Here is an 18,292-nt window from a genome sequence, read left to right on the forward strand (position 1 = left end):
TATGGATTGTACTTTGAATATATTTGTGAGATTAGTTATTGGGCCTGAATCCACAATTGTGAATAGAATGCGAGTTTTAAGTAATACAGGCTTACTACGGGCTTCGGAAGCCTTAAGCCCACCCAGGTCCTAGTGCCGGTCCGGCCCACGGAAATGGGTCGTGACAGTTCCACATTTTTATAAGCGTAAATAAAACTTTATTTTTCATTCAGTTTTACAATATAATGTAAATTATGTCTTTAAAATTGATCTTTTTATATTGCCTTATCAAATGATGACTGAAATTAAAATTGATACTCTTTTATAATTTATATTTTTTAAATAAAATTAAATTATATATTAAGACAATTTTTATGATTTTTTGTTATTTAATTTTACTATTATTATTGCTATTATCTTGATATAGCAGTATTGTCCATTTGATTTTGGTAAAGAAAGAAAAGTATTGATGTGGGTCATTATTATTATTAATTCCACTGTGCTTGTTTGCTTGTGTTTGCGCTGCCGACCTCCCGTTGTTTTCCCAACACAATTGATGACCGAAATTGAAACATTTTCTATAATTTATCAGTTCTTAAAATGGAAATGAATTATATACTTGTAATTAACTTCGCGGATACAATTTAACATCGGAAAAAAAAAAAAAAAAGCATGTGGCTGATAACTAATCTAGCTAATTTGGTAATTTTAAAACAGTTAAATATTTTTGTATAATTATTGTTTTCATAATTTATATTATTTAATAATAAAAATTTTTGGATAATTTCTTTTAACTCGAAATAAACCGAAAAAATATGGAAATACATTAATTATAAAATCATGATGTAAAAATTAAATTCTAATTTAAAAAAATTCCCTATTTATAGCTTTGTAACGTAATGGAATAATTTTGGTCCATAAATTTCTAAATTGACTTCCAAGTCAAGTTTGCATGACCAAGTCCACACGCTGGTGATTGCCAGGCAACTTCACTTTCATGTTTTGGCTTTTCCTTGGTGTTTTCTTTCCTTGGTCCATACAAAAAGTATTCTTTTCTTTTATCTAATGCATTTAAATGTCATTAATCCATTAATGTTTAGGATCACAACAATTACATTAACAAATTCTAGTGAAAATATTATTCCTTCTGAGATGTGAGTGTGACGTCCAGCTTGACGTTTTTTCTACATGAATATATTTTTGTATTATATTCTTTTTTTTTTTCAAAAATTCAGGTATATTTCAATTTTCAAAAAATAATTGTGTTGAGAATATCTCAATCTTAGACTGTGTTCGACAAGCGCAATTAAGTAAAAACGCTAAACGATATTTCTTCTAGTGTTTGGTAACATAGCGTTTGAACTAGTTTTTAGATGTTAAGTTAGCGTTTTATAAAAAGTTAATCCCGTAATGTTTAGCTTTTAGCATTTTAAGAAAAACTATTCAAACTGCTACTAATTACTAAAACAGCCAAACTCTAAACCAACTAAAGCTAACAAAATAGTTAATTTTGCCAAACAGACCCTTAAGCTGTGTTTGGTAATTATTTTTAAGTAACTTTTAGCGTTTAGACATTATTTTTACAGTGTTTGGTGAAATAGCATTTGAACTAGCTTTTAAAAGTTAAGGTAGTGTTTTATAAAAAGTTAACCAATATAACATTTAGCTTTTAGCTTTTAGCGCTTTATGAAAATCTACTCAAATAGCTAACAGTTAAACACTATCAAAATAATTAATTTTGCCGAACAGACTCTTAACCTGTAAGTGAAAATCATATTTATCAGTTATATATAAAAAAATGTAAAATTATCTATATGAAGCACATTGGTTTCTCAAAGTGATTGGAGGCTAAAATTTGTAAAATAATGAAATTTTATTATTCTTTTACAATCAGTATTTTTTTAAAATGAAATTGAATTATATATTAAAATAAATCTTAAGGAACAAAACTTTCCATTACATACAATTTACACCATGACTGAAAGAAAAGCATGAGGTGCTAGGCTGATAGCTAATCTCGCTAAGTTTATAATTTTTAATTAGTTTAACATTTTTGCATAATTATTCTTTTGTAAAATTTATATTATGTAATAGCTAATAAAATTTTAAATGTAGTGTAAGGTCCTCTCGTTGTGAGAATTAGGGTTCATCGCTTTTGCAATTTAGGATCTCATTTGAGTCTGATTCTAGCCCCTACGGTTTAGTTTTAATCTATTTTTCTTTATTCTTTCCATAGTCATCCTCCTGTCTTCCTTTCTTTTTTTCCTTTCATCAATTTTCCTTGTTTCCCATCATTTATTCTTCATTTTCCTTTCTTTTTTAGTTTAAAACATCTCTCCTCTCTTTTTCAGGTATTGATTTAATTCTGCCTATTGTCTTAGTAGTCCAAGACTTGAAATAACTGTGAGTTTGGTTTTAAGAATAAGTAATAGTAACCAATCTACAGATATGGAAGAAACAATAATTAAAATTCAGGAGGATGTAGGAGAGGAGGTCATGTACAAATAGAATCTCTGTTTAACTGGCAAACTATGAACCGATAGAAATTTCAATAAGTTTACTTTCATGGATACCATGACGAAGGCTTGGAAAGCAAAACATGAAGTAGTGGCTCGTGAATGGGGTAAGAAGTGTTTCTCTTTCAATTCTTTCTCTAGAAGGATATGAAACAAGCGCTTGACAATGCACTTTGGCATTTTGATAAAAATCTACATGTCTTGAAGGAGGTTCACTACCTACCCTATGTGGATTCGGGCCTATGTCTTGCCTCTTTGTTGTATGACTGAAAATATGGCAAAGATGATCAACTCAAACATGGAAACTTTTCAAGAATGGCAAGATAACTCCGAATTTACATAGGGTAAATATATTCACTTTTAAGTTTTGCTTGTTTTGAGCAAGCCTCTTCATAGGGGAATCATGGTTAAGTTTAATGGACAGCCTATCTGGACACCTCTAAAATTCAAAGGATTACCCAAATGGAGATGCTAAAATAGGTTTTCAACCTAGCTTCTCATGGAGAAGCATTATGCAAGCTCGTTGTTTATTAGGAAAGGGTTTAAGATGGCTAGTGGACAGTGAGAATAGAATTTGGATATTTAAAGATAGTTGGCTTCCTTAACAACGCGATTTTCGGGTATGGTCTTCCCCTTCTATTCTATGTGAAAAATTCTCTTGTTAGTAATCTGATTAATCATGACAATATGTCTTAGCAAGATAATTTGGTTACTTCCATTTTTATGACAATAGAAGTAGCTCAAATTCTTGGAATCCCTCTTTGCTGTCAAAGAGCGAAGGACATACTGATTTGGCTTTTAACAAAACATGATGCTTTTGTTGTGAAAACGGCCTATCATCTTGCTCTCCAATCTATTTCACCAAATATGGAGGTTGAGTTATCTTCGTTGAATGATGATAACTTTTGGAAAATGATTTATTAGAAATAGAGAATTCAACCAAAAGTCAGGAACTTTGTGTTTTGGGCATGTAAAAATCAGCTTGCAGTCAAGAAGAATTTGAGATGAAGAGATATTGATATTGACCTAATCTATTGTTCTTGCGGTGAAAATGAAGAATCTGCCTATCATCTCATTTTTGAATGTGCCTTTGTTAGAAGAATCTGGTTACTATGCCCCCTTCGACATAGGTACTTTGATGGAGGTAGCTTTGTTATACTATGTGAGGATGCGTGATTTTTCCCAAAGACTAAGATTTAGAAAAAATCAATTCGATCGGTCTTGGTTCATTTTATTTTGAAAAATTGATTTCCTTTATTAACCCATTCGTTGATCCTCAAATAATGATTCTCTTACTTTGGTAAGAGTTTTATTTTTTTGGAGTCACCACCCTTATTCGGGAAAATGCTCGAATTAGTCGATTCTTTGGAATCTACTAATCTAGTTTTAAACTAGAGACGGGGTCTGGGAGTTGGTACAAAATGGGAAGGTATTAGGCATTCATTTCGCTCGATTAACCAGCCTCCTCATTGTCCAAAAATTCACAATGATTAATAATGAGATTAACTACTAATTGAAATGTAAAATAGTTTTAATGCAATTTTTAAAACGCATGTCATTCAAGCAAATAATCTCATACGTAGAACATAAATATAAATCATCCAAAGAAAGAGGGAGGAGAAAAGAGTTACAAACAATCCCTAATTATTCCAATCTACCCTCATCCCTCCAAATTTCTCATTTCCCCAACTAATTATTACATACAAGCTTTAATTGAGGTCCATTAAGATCTCATTAAATTTTGCAATAATAAATAATAAAGCACAATAAGAAGCAAGATAAACAAAACACAAAGATAAGCAATATTTACAGAATAATAAAAAGAAAGCATGATGCATGTACAAAATAAAAACTTGATGAATAAAGGGGTTAGCACAATAATAAACATAAAGGCATTAAATTAAAGAACATAAATTTAAATGACAGATAAGTAAAGTGCTTGTAATGTAAAGAACATTAATTAAAAGGCGAGAAATTAAATGATTATTCAAGATTTAAGCTCATGGTCTTGATATTCACCAAGGATGATGAACAAATCCACCAATCACGGCTCTCAACGTTGTTTTATTTTTATTTGATCCATTCGTGACCCAATACACATCCCAAACCTTTTAAGGTTGGAGGTTGGTCACTAGATCTCTGAGAAAGGGGCATTTATTGATTTTTATTCATACAGAACCTCTGAAACAAAGGGCCTAGCGCCACAAGGGGCCATGGCATGTGCCCCATGTAGTGGCGCAAGGCCCTTCCTAGATCAGGAAGGCTTAAAATGAAGAAAGGGATAAGAATAGAGGGCTGGACTCATGTGGCTTGCACCACTGCCTTGGGCCATGCGCCACAGAGGCACAGATACCCCTATTTGGTTGATCCTCGGTTCCACTCTCAACCATACCCAAAGGAGGTGTTTAAAGCTCCGAAAGAAAAAGAAAAAAGGTGTAGGAATGAAGCTAAGTTTCTCAAAAACTACCTTTAATGATTTTTTGAAGATTTACTCAAAAGTGGATGAAGAAAACCAAACAACTTCACCCTTGATCCAATAGTCCAAAACTCAAGATTAAAATATGTGTTTTTTAGGAAGATTGATTGCAAACTTACTGAGATTCTTTCAAAAAACTAGCATCTCTTAACCTTAATCAATAAAACTTATTATATATTTTAGGTTAAGAGAGTTTTGAGAGAAAAAATTTACAAGAGTTTTGTTAAGCAATCCTAAATTTCTCCCTTTGGCTTACCCCCCCAATGTCTATTTATAGACATTTGAGGGTGGGGTGGCCCCATTTAGGGATGAAGTGGAAAAATTGCAACTGTCGGGCCCCGAAACAGGACCGGCCCATTTTTACCAAAATGGATCGGGTGCCATGCAAAATGAGGCAGTGCATCGACAAGTGTGTCGGGCAGGCCCGACATGCATCTCAAGCTCGAATTCATCGTGCAACACCCAATAACCCCAAAAAAGGAAAAATGGTTAAACACGTAGATAATCTTAGCTACGGTGATTCGAAAATCGGAGTGATCAGGAGTCTCGAACTAATTTTATACAGAAAACGGTGTATCATCACTGAACCTTTTAGGGGTAAAATTTAAGTGCCTACAGTTTGGCCCCACTTTGATAATATTTTGCTTTTTGACCAAAATGTCTTCAGAGTTAAAGTAGATGCTTAAGTATACTTACCTAGTCTGCATTGCATGAATGGCTTTGATGGATGAAGTGCGCCATTTTGGTAGCTTTTGTTGATGTGGCTTATCATTATGGCATTTGTTAAGCAAATGAATTGCGCAGTGGTGGTTGTTGGTGACTTCTATGACTATCTGCGCCAATTGGCGGCTTTGATAAAATGCAAAGGTTATCCTTCGGATGTAAGATGCAAAATGAGATGCGCCACATATGATGGCTTCTGGGGTGCACCACTTTGGACAACTTCAATGGATGAATTAGTACGACACTTTGGTCGACCCAGTTGCTGAAATGCTCCTTTGGTAGGTTGTCCTTCGGATGGTGAGAGGCAGAATGAGATGCGTCATGTGGGACAGATTCAAGGGTGCGCCACTTTGGACGACTTCAACGGATGAATGAGTATGGTACTTTGGTCAACCCCAGATTCCACCAAAAATTGATCCATTACTTTGGTATAAATTAGTTTGGAAACCAATTCATTATGTGTTAGCTTCTCGGGTAGGACGAAGTTATGTTTGTCCATAAGTTGGACTACCCCCGATGCGCCACTTTGGATGGCTTGATTCTAAAATGCTCTTTTTAGAGGTTGTCCTTTGGACGGTGCCTTCTTTGAAGGGCTTTGGTGCACCACTTTGGACAGCTTGATTCTGAAGTGCATTTCGGAGGTTGCCTATAAAAACGATTTTGAAAATGCAAACAAAGAGGCTCGTTTGGCCGGTTATGGTTAGAAATTTCGTGATTAGGCCCGGAAGAGCATATGCGTGTGACACGTGATTTTGCATACAAATGCGTGAATTTGCGTGAATTCATGCATGTGTGTGTAAGAGAGTTTATGTGAAGCTATGTGTGAATTTATCAAAAATTGTGCCATGACATACAAAACAAGGTAACTTACCTGTGGCTGGCAATATGTTGCCCCTGCTTAGGCGCTAGCCGTGGACGGGTTGCCGGCTAAGTATGAGATCTGGTTATGGTTAATGGACCTTTGCACTGAACCAGTCCCGAAGCCAAAAGTTGGGCCTGTAGGCCCACTAACCTTTATAAAAGGTGAAAATAACATTCATTTGTCACTTTCAACATTTCTTATATTCTTTTCTCTTTTCAAACTCTCTTTTCGCTCTTCTACAACCAAAACTCATGGCCACTGAAAACGTAGTGGAATGACTTCCTGGTGATGCAGTAATTGACCCTGTGACTCGCCCTATAAGCCACGGAATGAAGCTATGGATGTTCATTCCAGATGCAGGGACTGCTATCAGTTTGCAACACGATTTTCCTAGCCACCTTTGCTGGGGCACAATGGAGGTGTTTTAAAAAACCTTTTCTTTGTTTTTCCTGCATGATTAAGGCTAGAAACATGCAATCATTAGGCTAGAAATCAAAAATTAACTAGAAATCAAAAATCAAATGTTGCATAATCATTATGGCGCAAGCCACTGCTCAAGTGGCGCACGCCACAAGTCCTATGGAGCACGCCATAGGCTCGTAGGACAGCCAAACAATGTTGTTTTCCTTATTTACCTGTATCAAAACATAAAAACACGTGCCTTTGCACTTTATTAGCATACTCACAGTGATTCATTTTTGCAGAAAGGCACGAGGCATGGGAAAATTCGGTAGCAACACTTTTGCAACCAGTGAATGGTTTGAGCAATTGCCCGAGCCGGTCCAAGAGCACGTTCAGCAGACAAGCTTTGGTCGATTCATGGATACTCTTTGCCAGGTGTAAGAGCGAACTATGTTGTCCAACATTCTAGCTTTGATGGAGTGGTGGATGGACACCACACATACCTTCTATCTGCCATTCGGCGAGATGATGATCACGCAGTAGATTTCGCTGCTATCACGGGACTTTCATTTGGAGGACAGTCTGTGGTCTTTTATGATCGGATGAGGACATTAGACCATCCAGGCCTATGGGTAAGCCTCCAAGCTACTATTGGAGTGGAACCCACTATCTCCGACTAGAGGGTTAGGTATGAGAGCATCTATGCTCACTATCAAGAGATGCCCCGGGAGCAGGTGGTGGAGATGGATGTGGATGTGGTAGCGCGAGCCTACTTGTTCTATTTGCTGTTGACTACTTTATTTACGAACCATGGCAATGATGCAGATTTGACACTATTACCACCACTTTAGGACCTGGATGCCACCAGGTAGTTCAATTGGGGAGCTACCGCCCCGTCCTACCTTTACTATGGCATGGACTTGTGCATCCATGGGGCGCTCCCTGAAGGTCAGCTACATGTGGGTTATTGAGGTGGAAAATCATATCTTTTGATTATTCTTTGGTTTCTACTTTTATTCTTGCCTTTCCTCTTATTTATTGAGTTTTACATTATTTTTGGCATAAATCTAGGCCTGTGAGCACCGACTCTTTCCCATGCCTGGGTTGTTTGGCTTTGAGGGCGATGTTAATGCAAGATCTCTACCTCGAGGCCGAGTATAGCGGTATAGCAGGAGGTATTATCAGACTACCTCGGACGTTCCAATGTTCCGGCAGCTGCTGAATGGCTCGAGCTGGGATCGGGTAAGTCGCTAACTCCCTTTGTCTGTTACATTCTCCTTTCTATATTTTTCTTATTTTTTCTCTCTTTTTGTCTGATGATTTTTCTCTTTCCTTTTTTCTTTCTTTTTTCTTTCTCTTTTCTTTTTCTCTTTTCTTTTCTTGTTCTCTTTTTATGTTTTTCAGATAGAGAGATATCCATGGGGAGATGCATTGACTATCCTGATTCATCCAGGCAAATGTTGGCTACCAGCATAGGTAGCTCCTCCTTCCGAGACTATTCTGTGACATGTATTACCTTAGAGAGAAGGTATATGAGTGGGAGCTTCGCCCGAATCGGAGGAGGGTTCCTCATGACGTCCTACATTACATGTTGTCTACCATATCCATTCATTTGGAGCAGGACATCGCAGCTGCTTAGAAAGGGATGACTGCCACAGATCACCTGGCTACTTTTGTGCCCGGCGCTCATGCCATATTTGTGCGAACACAGCTCCTAGTCCATATCCCTCCTCAGACCGAGTTTGATCCTTTTGTTGAGGCAGAGGAGTTGGATGGAAGCCAGGTGCTGACCCAGATCAGGTGAACTTTATCCCTTTTATTATGTTATTAACTTTACCCCAGTGTCTTCTCCACTTATTCATAGATTGTGTTTCATTCTTACAGCAGCAGCAACAGCATGTGAGGAGAGGTCTTTACTCCTAACAAGCCAGAGCACGGGCAAAGTGCCTCTTTCTCCTTTATTCTGGACCGCACATGTCAAACTACACAGGGCATGATGGAGACTCATCTCGTGAGTCTGTTCTGGATGTCTCCTCTCGACTGCACCATGTGAGTGACTTCTACTCTTTTATTCTGACAACTGCCCTTTTATTTTTCCATTTTCTTATTATATGCCCAAGGCCCCTATTCTGCAGGTATTCATTCATGACTATAATTAAGTGTGCTAGCTATATGAAGTGGGGCACCTTAAGTTTGCGGTGGCGAGGCTCTTGGATGAGCATGTATTTGTAAGTATAAAAATCAATGTAAAAAAAAATATGTAATGCATATGCTATGTATGCATGAGATGCATTTACTAATACTTATGAATGTATGCAAAGAACTAGCATGGCGCCTCCTGCAAGTCGAGGTCGAGGGACGCAGCATAGCGAGCGTGTGGGTCATGGAGCTAGACACAATCGGTGATCATTGAGTGATATTATTGTATTTTTGCTTTTACAGCTGATATTCAAATTGCTTGTTGCATCTAAGAATTGAAAAACAACAGAACAGAAGTGTTTCCCATTGCCTGCTAATCAGAGGCGTGCTACGCTGTGGCTTGCCCCACACATAGTGGTGTATGCCATTAGTGTTGTAGTGGTAGCCAACTGTCGATCTGTCCTTTTATTCTTTTTCTATAAAAGCCCATAATACACCTACACATTATAAAAACTCTCTTCTCATTCCAAATGAAGTCCATACTCTAAAAACTCCCCAAACTCTTCATTTCTTCACCATTCTTCATGGATCGGTCCTTGACACCTGCTTTTGAAGCATTGTTCCATAGTTTTAGCCATAAGGATTGGGATTTGTTGACACCATTTGAACTCAACGAGCTAAGCTACTACAAAAACATTCGAGTTCCACCCGAATTACTCCAATGGTTGATTAACCATTTTGATCCTTCGGACAACTTATTTCGCCACAACAACTTCGAGATCTGTCCATTGTTTGAGGAATTCAGCATTATCTCTAGGAGAATACCCATGGTGGAAGAAGTTCTTACGATGCCTCGGTTGGATATAGACCCGGCTTTGCTAAGTTTGCCTGTTTTTGGTTTCTCAACTTACAAGATTCCATCATATTATTTTGGAGCTGATGTTTTGCCCTTGTGACCGCTTGTAGATCATGCATTGAGTATGGACCTTACTAGCCCATACTGGCCTTCTCTTATCCATTTCTGCATGCCTAGTCAATACTTGCTACTCAGTGGTATTGACTGCTATGGCAGCCTTAGGCTAATGCCCATAGTCGAGCAGATGGTTAGGCATCGCACGGCTTTTCCACTTATTATGGCTGAAACATTTACTTGGCTAGGAGAGCATGCTTGGGACCCTAACTCGGTACTTGGTCTGATGGGGAGCCTGCTTCTACTGTAGGTAAATGCATATTTTTCTTCTTTCTTTTTGTATGCTCTAACTTTTGCTTAAGCCACCCTTTGTGGGTTTTTTATTTAATGAGCTTTTTCTTTTTCTCTCCTTTTTTTGTGAATTTGTAGTTGTGGGCTTTTGTGAAGTTACAGGTGATGGACCCACCGTCGACCCATCTGATTTTTGATTATAGACTACAAGTCTATGTCTGATGTCATCGCAGTTTGATTGGCGACACTGTGGAAGATTGGACCGCTATTTTTCAGGACCTCACCTTCGAGGGAGTCAGGTGGACCTGCCTCTAGTGGTACATAGAGCGACTCACAGTTTCTTCTTACATGCTTTGTGTGCCCATGTGTGGCTTGACTATGGCATTGGCTTATTATCCCACCCGAGTAGCCAGGTAGTACAGTCATCATCAAGCTATCCTTGATTACACACGGTTCGAGAGTGGCCTTATTACACAGCGATTTCTATCTCGCTTTATTTCCACTTGGCTTAGTCATATGACTGTACCCATTTCTGATGTGGTCGATACCTCTTCCTCAAACTTGTACCACTCTTGGCTGCAGGCTTATTCTGAAGTCGGCGCCGATTCGAATTCAACTAATCTGTGGACTACTAGATTTCTATTAGGATTGGCATATGGATGTTTTTATCCTTCTTTCTAATGAAATGTACTAGAAAATTATTGACAGTGCAATTATATGAGTGTATGCACTTATTATGAATGAAATGTCTTTTTGTTTAAAATGTTTAATATATTTCCTGCTATTCTATTACATCAAAGCAAACTCACAACATTTGCATATCAACATAAACTTAGCATAACATGCTTTAAAGTTAATAAGAACACAGAAGGTGAATTTATTAATTAGGCTTTGCCATAAATGTTTCAAGTTCTACATAGAATTTCTTCAGCCTATCCAAGTTGACTAGTTCGGTAAATTCATTACCTTTCACGTCTGATAGCTTCACTGCACCTTTACAAACATTCTCTTGATTAGAAATGGGCCCTCCTAATTAGGCTTGAACTTTCCCTTTGGGTCATGAGTATTCGACCGCATCTGTTTTAGGATTAGATCCCCTACTCTTAGTAGCTTTGGATGGACTCTTCTGTTAAAGTTCTTAGCTATCCTTCTCTTATAAAGTTGATCCATAAATCAGTCACTGCCTTTTTTCATCTAGGAGTGCTAATTCTTGATAGTGATTTTTTGCCCATTGACATTCTGGAATCTTAGATTCCATAATTATGCATAAGGACTGCACTTCTATCTTTGTTGGTAGTACAACTTCCATTCCATAGACTAAAGAATAAGGGGTTCCCCATTTTCAAATTTGGATGTGGTCCTGTATCCCCACAAAGCAAATTGTAGCTTGCTTGCCCAATCACAGTGATTTTCTGCATTTTTCTCAATATCTTCTTGATGTTTTTGTTTGCGGCTTCCACTACCCTATTAGCTTGTGGTCTGTAAGGTGAAGACTCATAGTGCTTAATTTCATATTTTTTACAGTGTCTTTATTTTCGCTTCGAACTAAACTGCATTATCTGTCACTAAATGGTGAACAAATTCGTATCTACAGATCAGGTTCTTTTCAATGAATTTGGCCATTTGCTTAGCGCCGATATTCTTGAAAGATTCTACTTTGATCCATCTTGAGAAATAGTCCACTGTAACTACTATAAATTTGTGCTAATTAGAAGCAGTGGTGAAATTTTGCTAATGATATCTATTGCCCAAGCTACAAATGGCCATGGTGAGGACGCTTGTTTTTCAATTTTTCCCAAAAGGTTTAGAAGGAACCGAATCAGACGGTTTTGGTTTATTTTATTTAATAAAAAATGGTTTCCTTTTATTAAACCGTTTAATCCTCTGAAAATAATTCTCTTACTTTGATAAGAGTTTTATTTTTGGACTCGCTACCCTTATTAGGGAAATTCTCGAATTAGTCGATTATTTGGAATCAACTAATTTGGTTTTAAACCAGAGGTAGGGTAAGAGAGTTAGGTACAAAATGGGAAGGTGTTAGGCACCCATTTTGCCCAGTTACCGGCCTCCTTGTTGTCCATTTAACTCATAATGATTAATAGTAGAATTAACTTTTAATGGAGATGTAAAACAGTTTTCATGCAATTTTTGAAAAACATGTCATTCAAACAATTAATTTCATACATAGTGCATAATTTAAACATCCACAAAGAAAGGGGGAAGGAGAATAGAATTAAAAACCATCCTAATTTATACAATCTACCCTCATCCCTCCAAATTTCCCAAACCCAATCTAATTATTACATATAAGCTTTAATTGAGATCCATTAAGATCTCACACATTTTGCAATAACAAAACACTAAAACACAACAAGAAATGAAAAGATCCAAACAAATAACATTTACACAAAGGCAAATAATATTTACAAAGTAATGGAACGTAAATTCATATCGAGAAAGGTAGTATTTCTTTTTTCCTAAAATGTGAAAAAACATTTTTTTGTAAAATCTCGTCTTTTAATAAATTTCTATTCCAACACGGAACGAAATCATAAAATGAGAATATGATGCAGTTAGAAGTACAAGATTGATAAATAAAGCGGTTAGCACAATAATAATTATAAAGGCATTAAATTAAAGAGCATGAAATTAAATGACAGAAAAGTAAAGTGCTTGTAATGTAAATGACATAAATTAAAAGGCGAGAAATTGAAGGTTGATCAAGTTTTAAGCTCATGATCTTGATATGCATCAAAGATGATGAAAAAATTCATCAATCACAACTCTCAACCTTGATTTAATGTTTATTTGATCCATTTGTGACCAAATACGCATCCCAAACCCTTTAGGATTGGAGCTAGGCCACTGGATCTACGAAACGAGATATTTATTGAGTTTTTATACATTCAGAGCCTCTAAATTGAAGGGCCTTGCCCCACAGGGTGCTATGGTGTGTGCTATAAGTTTATGGCGCACGCCACATATAGTGGCGCTAGGCCTTTCCCAGATCAGGAAAGCTTCTGGCATGAACAAGGCAATAACAGGGGACTTGGGCTTATGTGGTGCACGCCACACATAATGGCTTGTGCCACTAGCTTAGGCCATGCACCACAGAGGCACAGGAACCCCTCCATGGTTGATCCTAGGTTTCCCTTACAACTAGACCTAGAACAGGTATTTAAAAAGCTGAAAAGGAAAAGAAAAAGACGGAGAAAAGAGTACTAGGTGATCAGAAACTACCTCTTGGATATTCCTTAGAAGATTGGATAGAAATGGATGAAGAAACCCAACTCCTTAGTCCTTGATCCAACAATCCAAGATTGAGGATTAAAAATGTGTTTTTAGGATTTCTAGTATATGCTTAAGGGTTTTTTTATTAGAGAATCAATGGATCACAAGCTTAGAACAAAGGGAAACAATGGTTTCCTTTGATTTCTTAGATTGAGTTTTGAAATTTCAAGAGTTTCCTTATGCTACCGAAAATTCCTCCTTTTAGGCTCACCCCCCATGTCTATTTATAGACATTTCAGAGTGGGGTGGCCCCATTTAGGGCTGATGTGGCAAAAATCCCACTGTCAGGCCTCGCAACAGGACCGGCCCACTTTTACTAAAACAAATTGGGTGGTACAAAATAAGGCGGCACATCGAAGAGTGTGTCAGGCGGGCCCGACGCGCTTTCCTGGCCTGTTTAGTCTCGAAATGTCCGGTGATCCAAAAAAGTAAAAGTGGTTAAACACATAGATAATCTCAGCCACGGACTATTGGTTCGCAAACCAGAGTGATTGGGAATGCGTTCTAATTTTATATAAAAAAATGATGTATCATCACTGAACCTTTTAGGAGCAAAATTTGTGTTGGCTCAAGGATCAATTTTATCTTGAGATTTTGATGATTATGCAAAACAAATAAATTTAATATTCTTATATGTGCTAAAATTATTTTATGCATACTTTTAAAATATGAAAATTACTAAAGAAGGCAAGTTCCTACAAATTCAAGATTCTTTGAAGACTATGAAGATTGTTGAAGATTTTTTAAGTGGTTAGTATCTTAGGATATATTGTAGGATAGAGAGAATATTCTTTTATAAGCACAAATGTTTTTCTCTCTCTCAAAATCATTTTTAAGATATTTTCGAAAATTGCCTCAAAAAGATAAGTCAAATCTTGCTCTTTTAATTTCACTTACCTAAATAAAAAAGATTTTGGCTTAATTATTTTTGACAACAAATAATCAAGGATTTGCAAAAGATTCACATATCTTTTTATTTTTAGAAATTACCTTAAAAAGAAAAGTCAAATCTTGCTCATTAATTTCACTTACCTAAATGAAAAAGATTTTGGCTTAATTATTTTTGGCAACAAATAATCAAGGATTTGCAAATGATTCACATATCTTTTTATTTTTGAAAATTACCTTAAAAAGAAAAGTTAAAACTTTGCTTTTTTAATTCACTTACCTAAATGAAAAAGATTTCGACTTAAATATTTTTGGTAACTAATAATTCTGTATTTGTAAGAGATTCACTATCATTTTATTTTTGGAAAGTCAAAATACTCGTTAAAACTAAAATTTCAATGGGATCTTCATCCCTCTTATAAAAGATATTTTTCTTCTTTTAAAAACATGAGGTTTTTGCAAGAGTAAGAGTCCATTGATTAAAGTTTTAGATCTCTCAAAGCTTTCTCTTCAAACCCCTTATTTCTTTTCATCTATTTGCTTCAAGAGATATTTTCAAAGAGAAAAGAAAATTTAACAACCACTTTTTCTGAAGAAAAGTTTTGAACTTTAAATATGTTTTCAAAATTTGTTTTTTGTTCTTCTTGTGCTTATAACTGCATTTCTCTCTATCTATATAGATTTTTATAATATATTGTAGACTAGAGGTTTTTTTTAATGAATAACTTTTGTGCAATAGCTTAGGTGAAAAGCTATGGTGTAATAGGTTATCAAGCGATCTTCTCCTTGTGTGCGATTCTAATGTCTTGAAGTGATTTTCTGTTCTCTGCAAAAACAAAAAGGGTTGAGGTTGACTAGAACCTTTGAAAAATTTAGTGGGATAAAGGTGAGATCTAAGTGTTGAAGGTTAGATCTAAGTGTTGATATATTTCCTTGTAAAGATTGGTTTATCTCTTAACCTTGAAAAGAGATAGCATAGTGGAGGATCCCAATGTGAGTCTTGGGGAGTGGATGTAGGCGAGTTAGTGCTGAACCACTATAAATCTCTTTGTTTATCTTCTTTTTTTTTTTTAAAGTTCTGCTTGATTATATTCTATTTATGCAACTGTTAATCTTTTTAGAAATGCAAAGTTGTTAATAAGTTTCTGTTTCTAAATGTGAATAAACTTTATCTCTGTGAAACATTAGAACTCTGGATTTCTGTATAAGTGATTATACCAAGTTCTAATCTGTCCTTCTACATTCAGTGTAAGTCACAATATTAGTGATAATCAGTTTTCTAATATTGATTAAAGCTTTGTGAAGCAATTCTAAAATGCAATAACTATTTTTCACAGAATTTTTCTAAGGTAGCGATAAACTTTGTGAAGCAGTTCTAAATGCAATAACTGATTCTAAATTTGCTTAAGCTTTGTGAAGCAATTCTAAACACAATAACTGTTCTTCACAGAGTCTTTCTAGACTTGCAATAAGATTTGTGAGGAAGTTCTAAACTTGATAACTAACTCGCACAAACACTTTCTAATTTTGCTGCAATAGAATTTTAATTTTGTTTTGAAAGTCAATTTATTTTTAGAAAACCCAATTCACCCCCCTTAGGTTGTGCCATACATAAATGGGACCCACAATTTTGAGTGTCTACACTTGGCGAAATAGAAGGATGTAATTCTGATGGTGGAATGTGACTAAGGTCTCCATGAATTTGGCATTGGAAGCACCTTTTCACAAAAGAAATACAATCTCTTTTCATTGTCGACCAGAAGACTCTCTGTCTGAGAATTTTCTTCGCCATCCTTTTCCATTCATGTGGGTACCGCAAACCCCTACATGGATCTGTTCCATAATCCCTTCAACTTCTTTCCTTGACACACATCTTAACAAGACCCGCTTTGACATTCTTTTGTACAATTGATCGTCTAAGACTACAAATTATAATGCCAAATGTTGCACAGCTCTTCTGTCATCTCTAGTAGCATCTGGATAAACCCTTTTGGTAATCCACTGCAGGATATCATAAAACCATGGTTGTTCTTCTTCCTCGATATCCGCAATCCTTTCGCCTTCATAACACAGGATGCTACCTGAAGGCATCACAAATGGCTTCTTAAGCATAACTGAAATCTCTTCCCAAGCTGATGGTAGATTAGCCAAGGCATCTGGTAATTGGTTGTTTACTCTGCTTCTGTGGGTGAAGGTTACCCTTTTGAAGTTCTGAATAACAGTGTGAAGGTAGTCCATGCAGGAAGTTCTGAATAACAGTGTGCATCTGAATAACCGTTAGCGTGCTTGATGACCAGTTTCGAATCACCAATAACCTTAACTTCTTCAGCTTTGACTGTGTTTAGAGCTTCTAACCTAAATAGTCAGGCTTTATATTCTGCCATGTTATTTGTAACTACAAACTATAATCTCTTTAAATTGGGATGACTTGTCCTTGTGGAGATTCTAACAAAATGCCTACCCCATCTCCTTTGCTATGAACTGAACCATCAAAGTAGAGCTTCCATCTTTTCTTTTCTATTAAGTTCAGATGTTCATCAGGAAAGTCAATCTCCTACTACTCATTATCTTCCACCGGATGTGCTGCTAGAAAATCTGCAACTACTCGTCCTTTGACGGTTTTCTTCGTAGCATACTCAATATCAAATTTTGATAATAGGATCAGCCATCTTGCAAGCTTTCCCATTAGTGATGGTGTTCCATACAAATATCTAACCGAATCCATTCTCGATATTGTGATTACCTTATAAGACTGGAAGTAGTGTCGAAGCTTTCTAGTAACCCATACTATTTCTAAGGAAGTTCTTTTAATCAAGTTATATTTCTGTTCGTTTGGAAGAAGCTTTTTGCTCAAGTAATACACTACTTTTTCAACACTGACTTCATCAGCTTATGCTAACATGGCTCCAATTCCAGCATCTTCCACTATCAAGTACAGAATTAAGGGTTTCCAAAGCTTTGGTAGGCACAAAATCGGGGACTTGAAAAATATTCCTCGATGTTGTTGAAAGTTGTTTTGGCAATGATCGTCCAATTTTATTAGCTGATTTTTCCTTCAAAGCTTGAAGATTGGATCATATACTATGGACAACTTCAATATGAACTCGCTTACATAGTGATTCTTTCCCAGAAAGCTCCTCACTTGCTTTTACATCTTGGGTGGCTCCATTTCTTGGATTAACTTAATCTTGTCCGAATTGATCTCAATTCCTTTAAGTCCTACTATAAATCCTAGCACTTTCTCGGAAGTTACCCCGAACACACACTTCTTCGGGTTCAACCATAGCTTGTATTTAATCACTCTATCCATGAACTTTTACAGGGCTGCTTGATGTTCTTCTGGCATCTTTGTCATGACAATCATATCATCAATATACACCTCTAACTCCTTATAGATCATGTCATGATATAATGTAGTTGTTATCATTTGATAAGTAGCTCCGGCGTTCTTCAAGCCAAACGGCATCACGCAATAGTAGAAAGTACCAAAATTTGTCATAAACGTCGTCTTGACCTTATCCAATAATGCCATGAGAATCTGGTTATACCCTACAAACCCATCCATATAGAGTAGCATCCCATCATTGCCGCACTGTCAATCAGGAAATCAATATGAGGCAGAGGAAAATCATCATTCGGTGATGCTTTGTTCAGATCCATGTAATCCACACATATTCTGACCCTTCCATCTTTCTTAGGAACTGGGACTATGTTTGCCAACCATTCTGGATAGTGAACCACTTCTAGAAATCCTGCATCTATTTGCTTGGTCACTTCCTCTTTAATCTTCTCGGTCAATTCTAGTCTCAACCTTC

The 18,292-nt window shown here is 36.5% G+C and overlaps 1 protein-coding gene across 1 annotated transcript; it reads right to left on the reverse strand.

The window, feature by feature from the left end:
- Positions 1 to 16,406: 16,406 nt before the first annotated feature.
- LOC149499159 (uncharacterized) lies at positions 16,407 to 17,202 on the reverse strand. The gene is made up of 3 exons (XM_089722119.1): positions 17,039 to 17,202; positions 16,772 to 16,832; positions 16,407 to 16,688 (listed from the first exon to the last, which is right to left on the reverse strand). The coding sequence occupies exons 1-3, from the start codon at positions 17,200 to 17,202 to the stop codon at positions 16,407 to 16,409; spliced, it is 507 nt and encodes a 168-aa protein (XP_089578245.1).
- Between the last annotated feature and the right edge of the window lie 1,090 nt (positions 17,203 to 18,292).

Source organism: Jatropha curcas, chromosome 1 (assembly GCF_041381405.1).
Source record: "Jatropha curcas cultivar XTBG-Jc1 chromosome 1, XTBG_Jcur_1.0, whole genome shotgun sequence".
Classification (NCBI taxonomy): Eukaryota; Viridiplantae; Streptophyta; class Magnoliopsida; order Malpighiales; family Euphorbiaceae; genus Jatropha; species Jatropha curcas.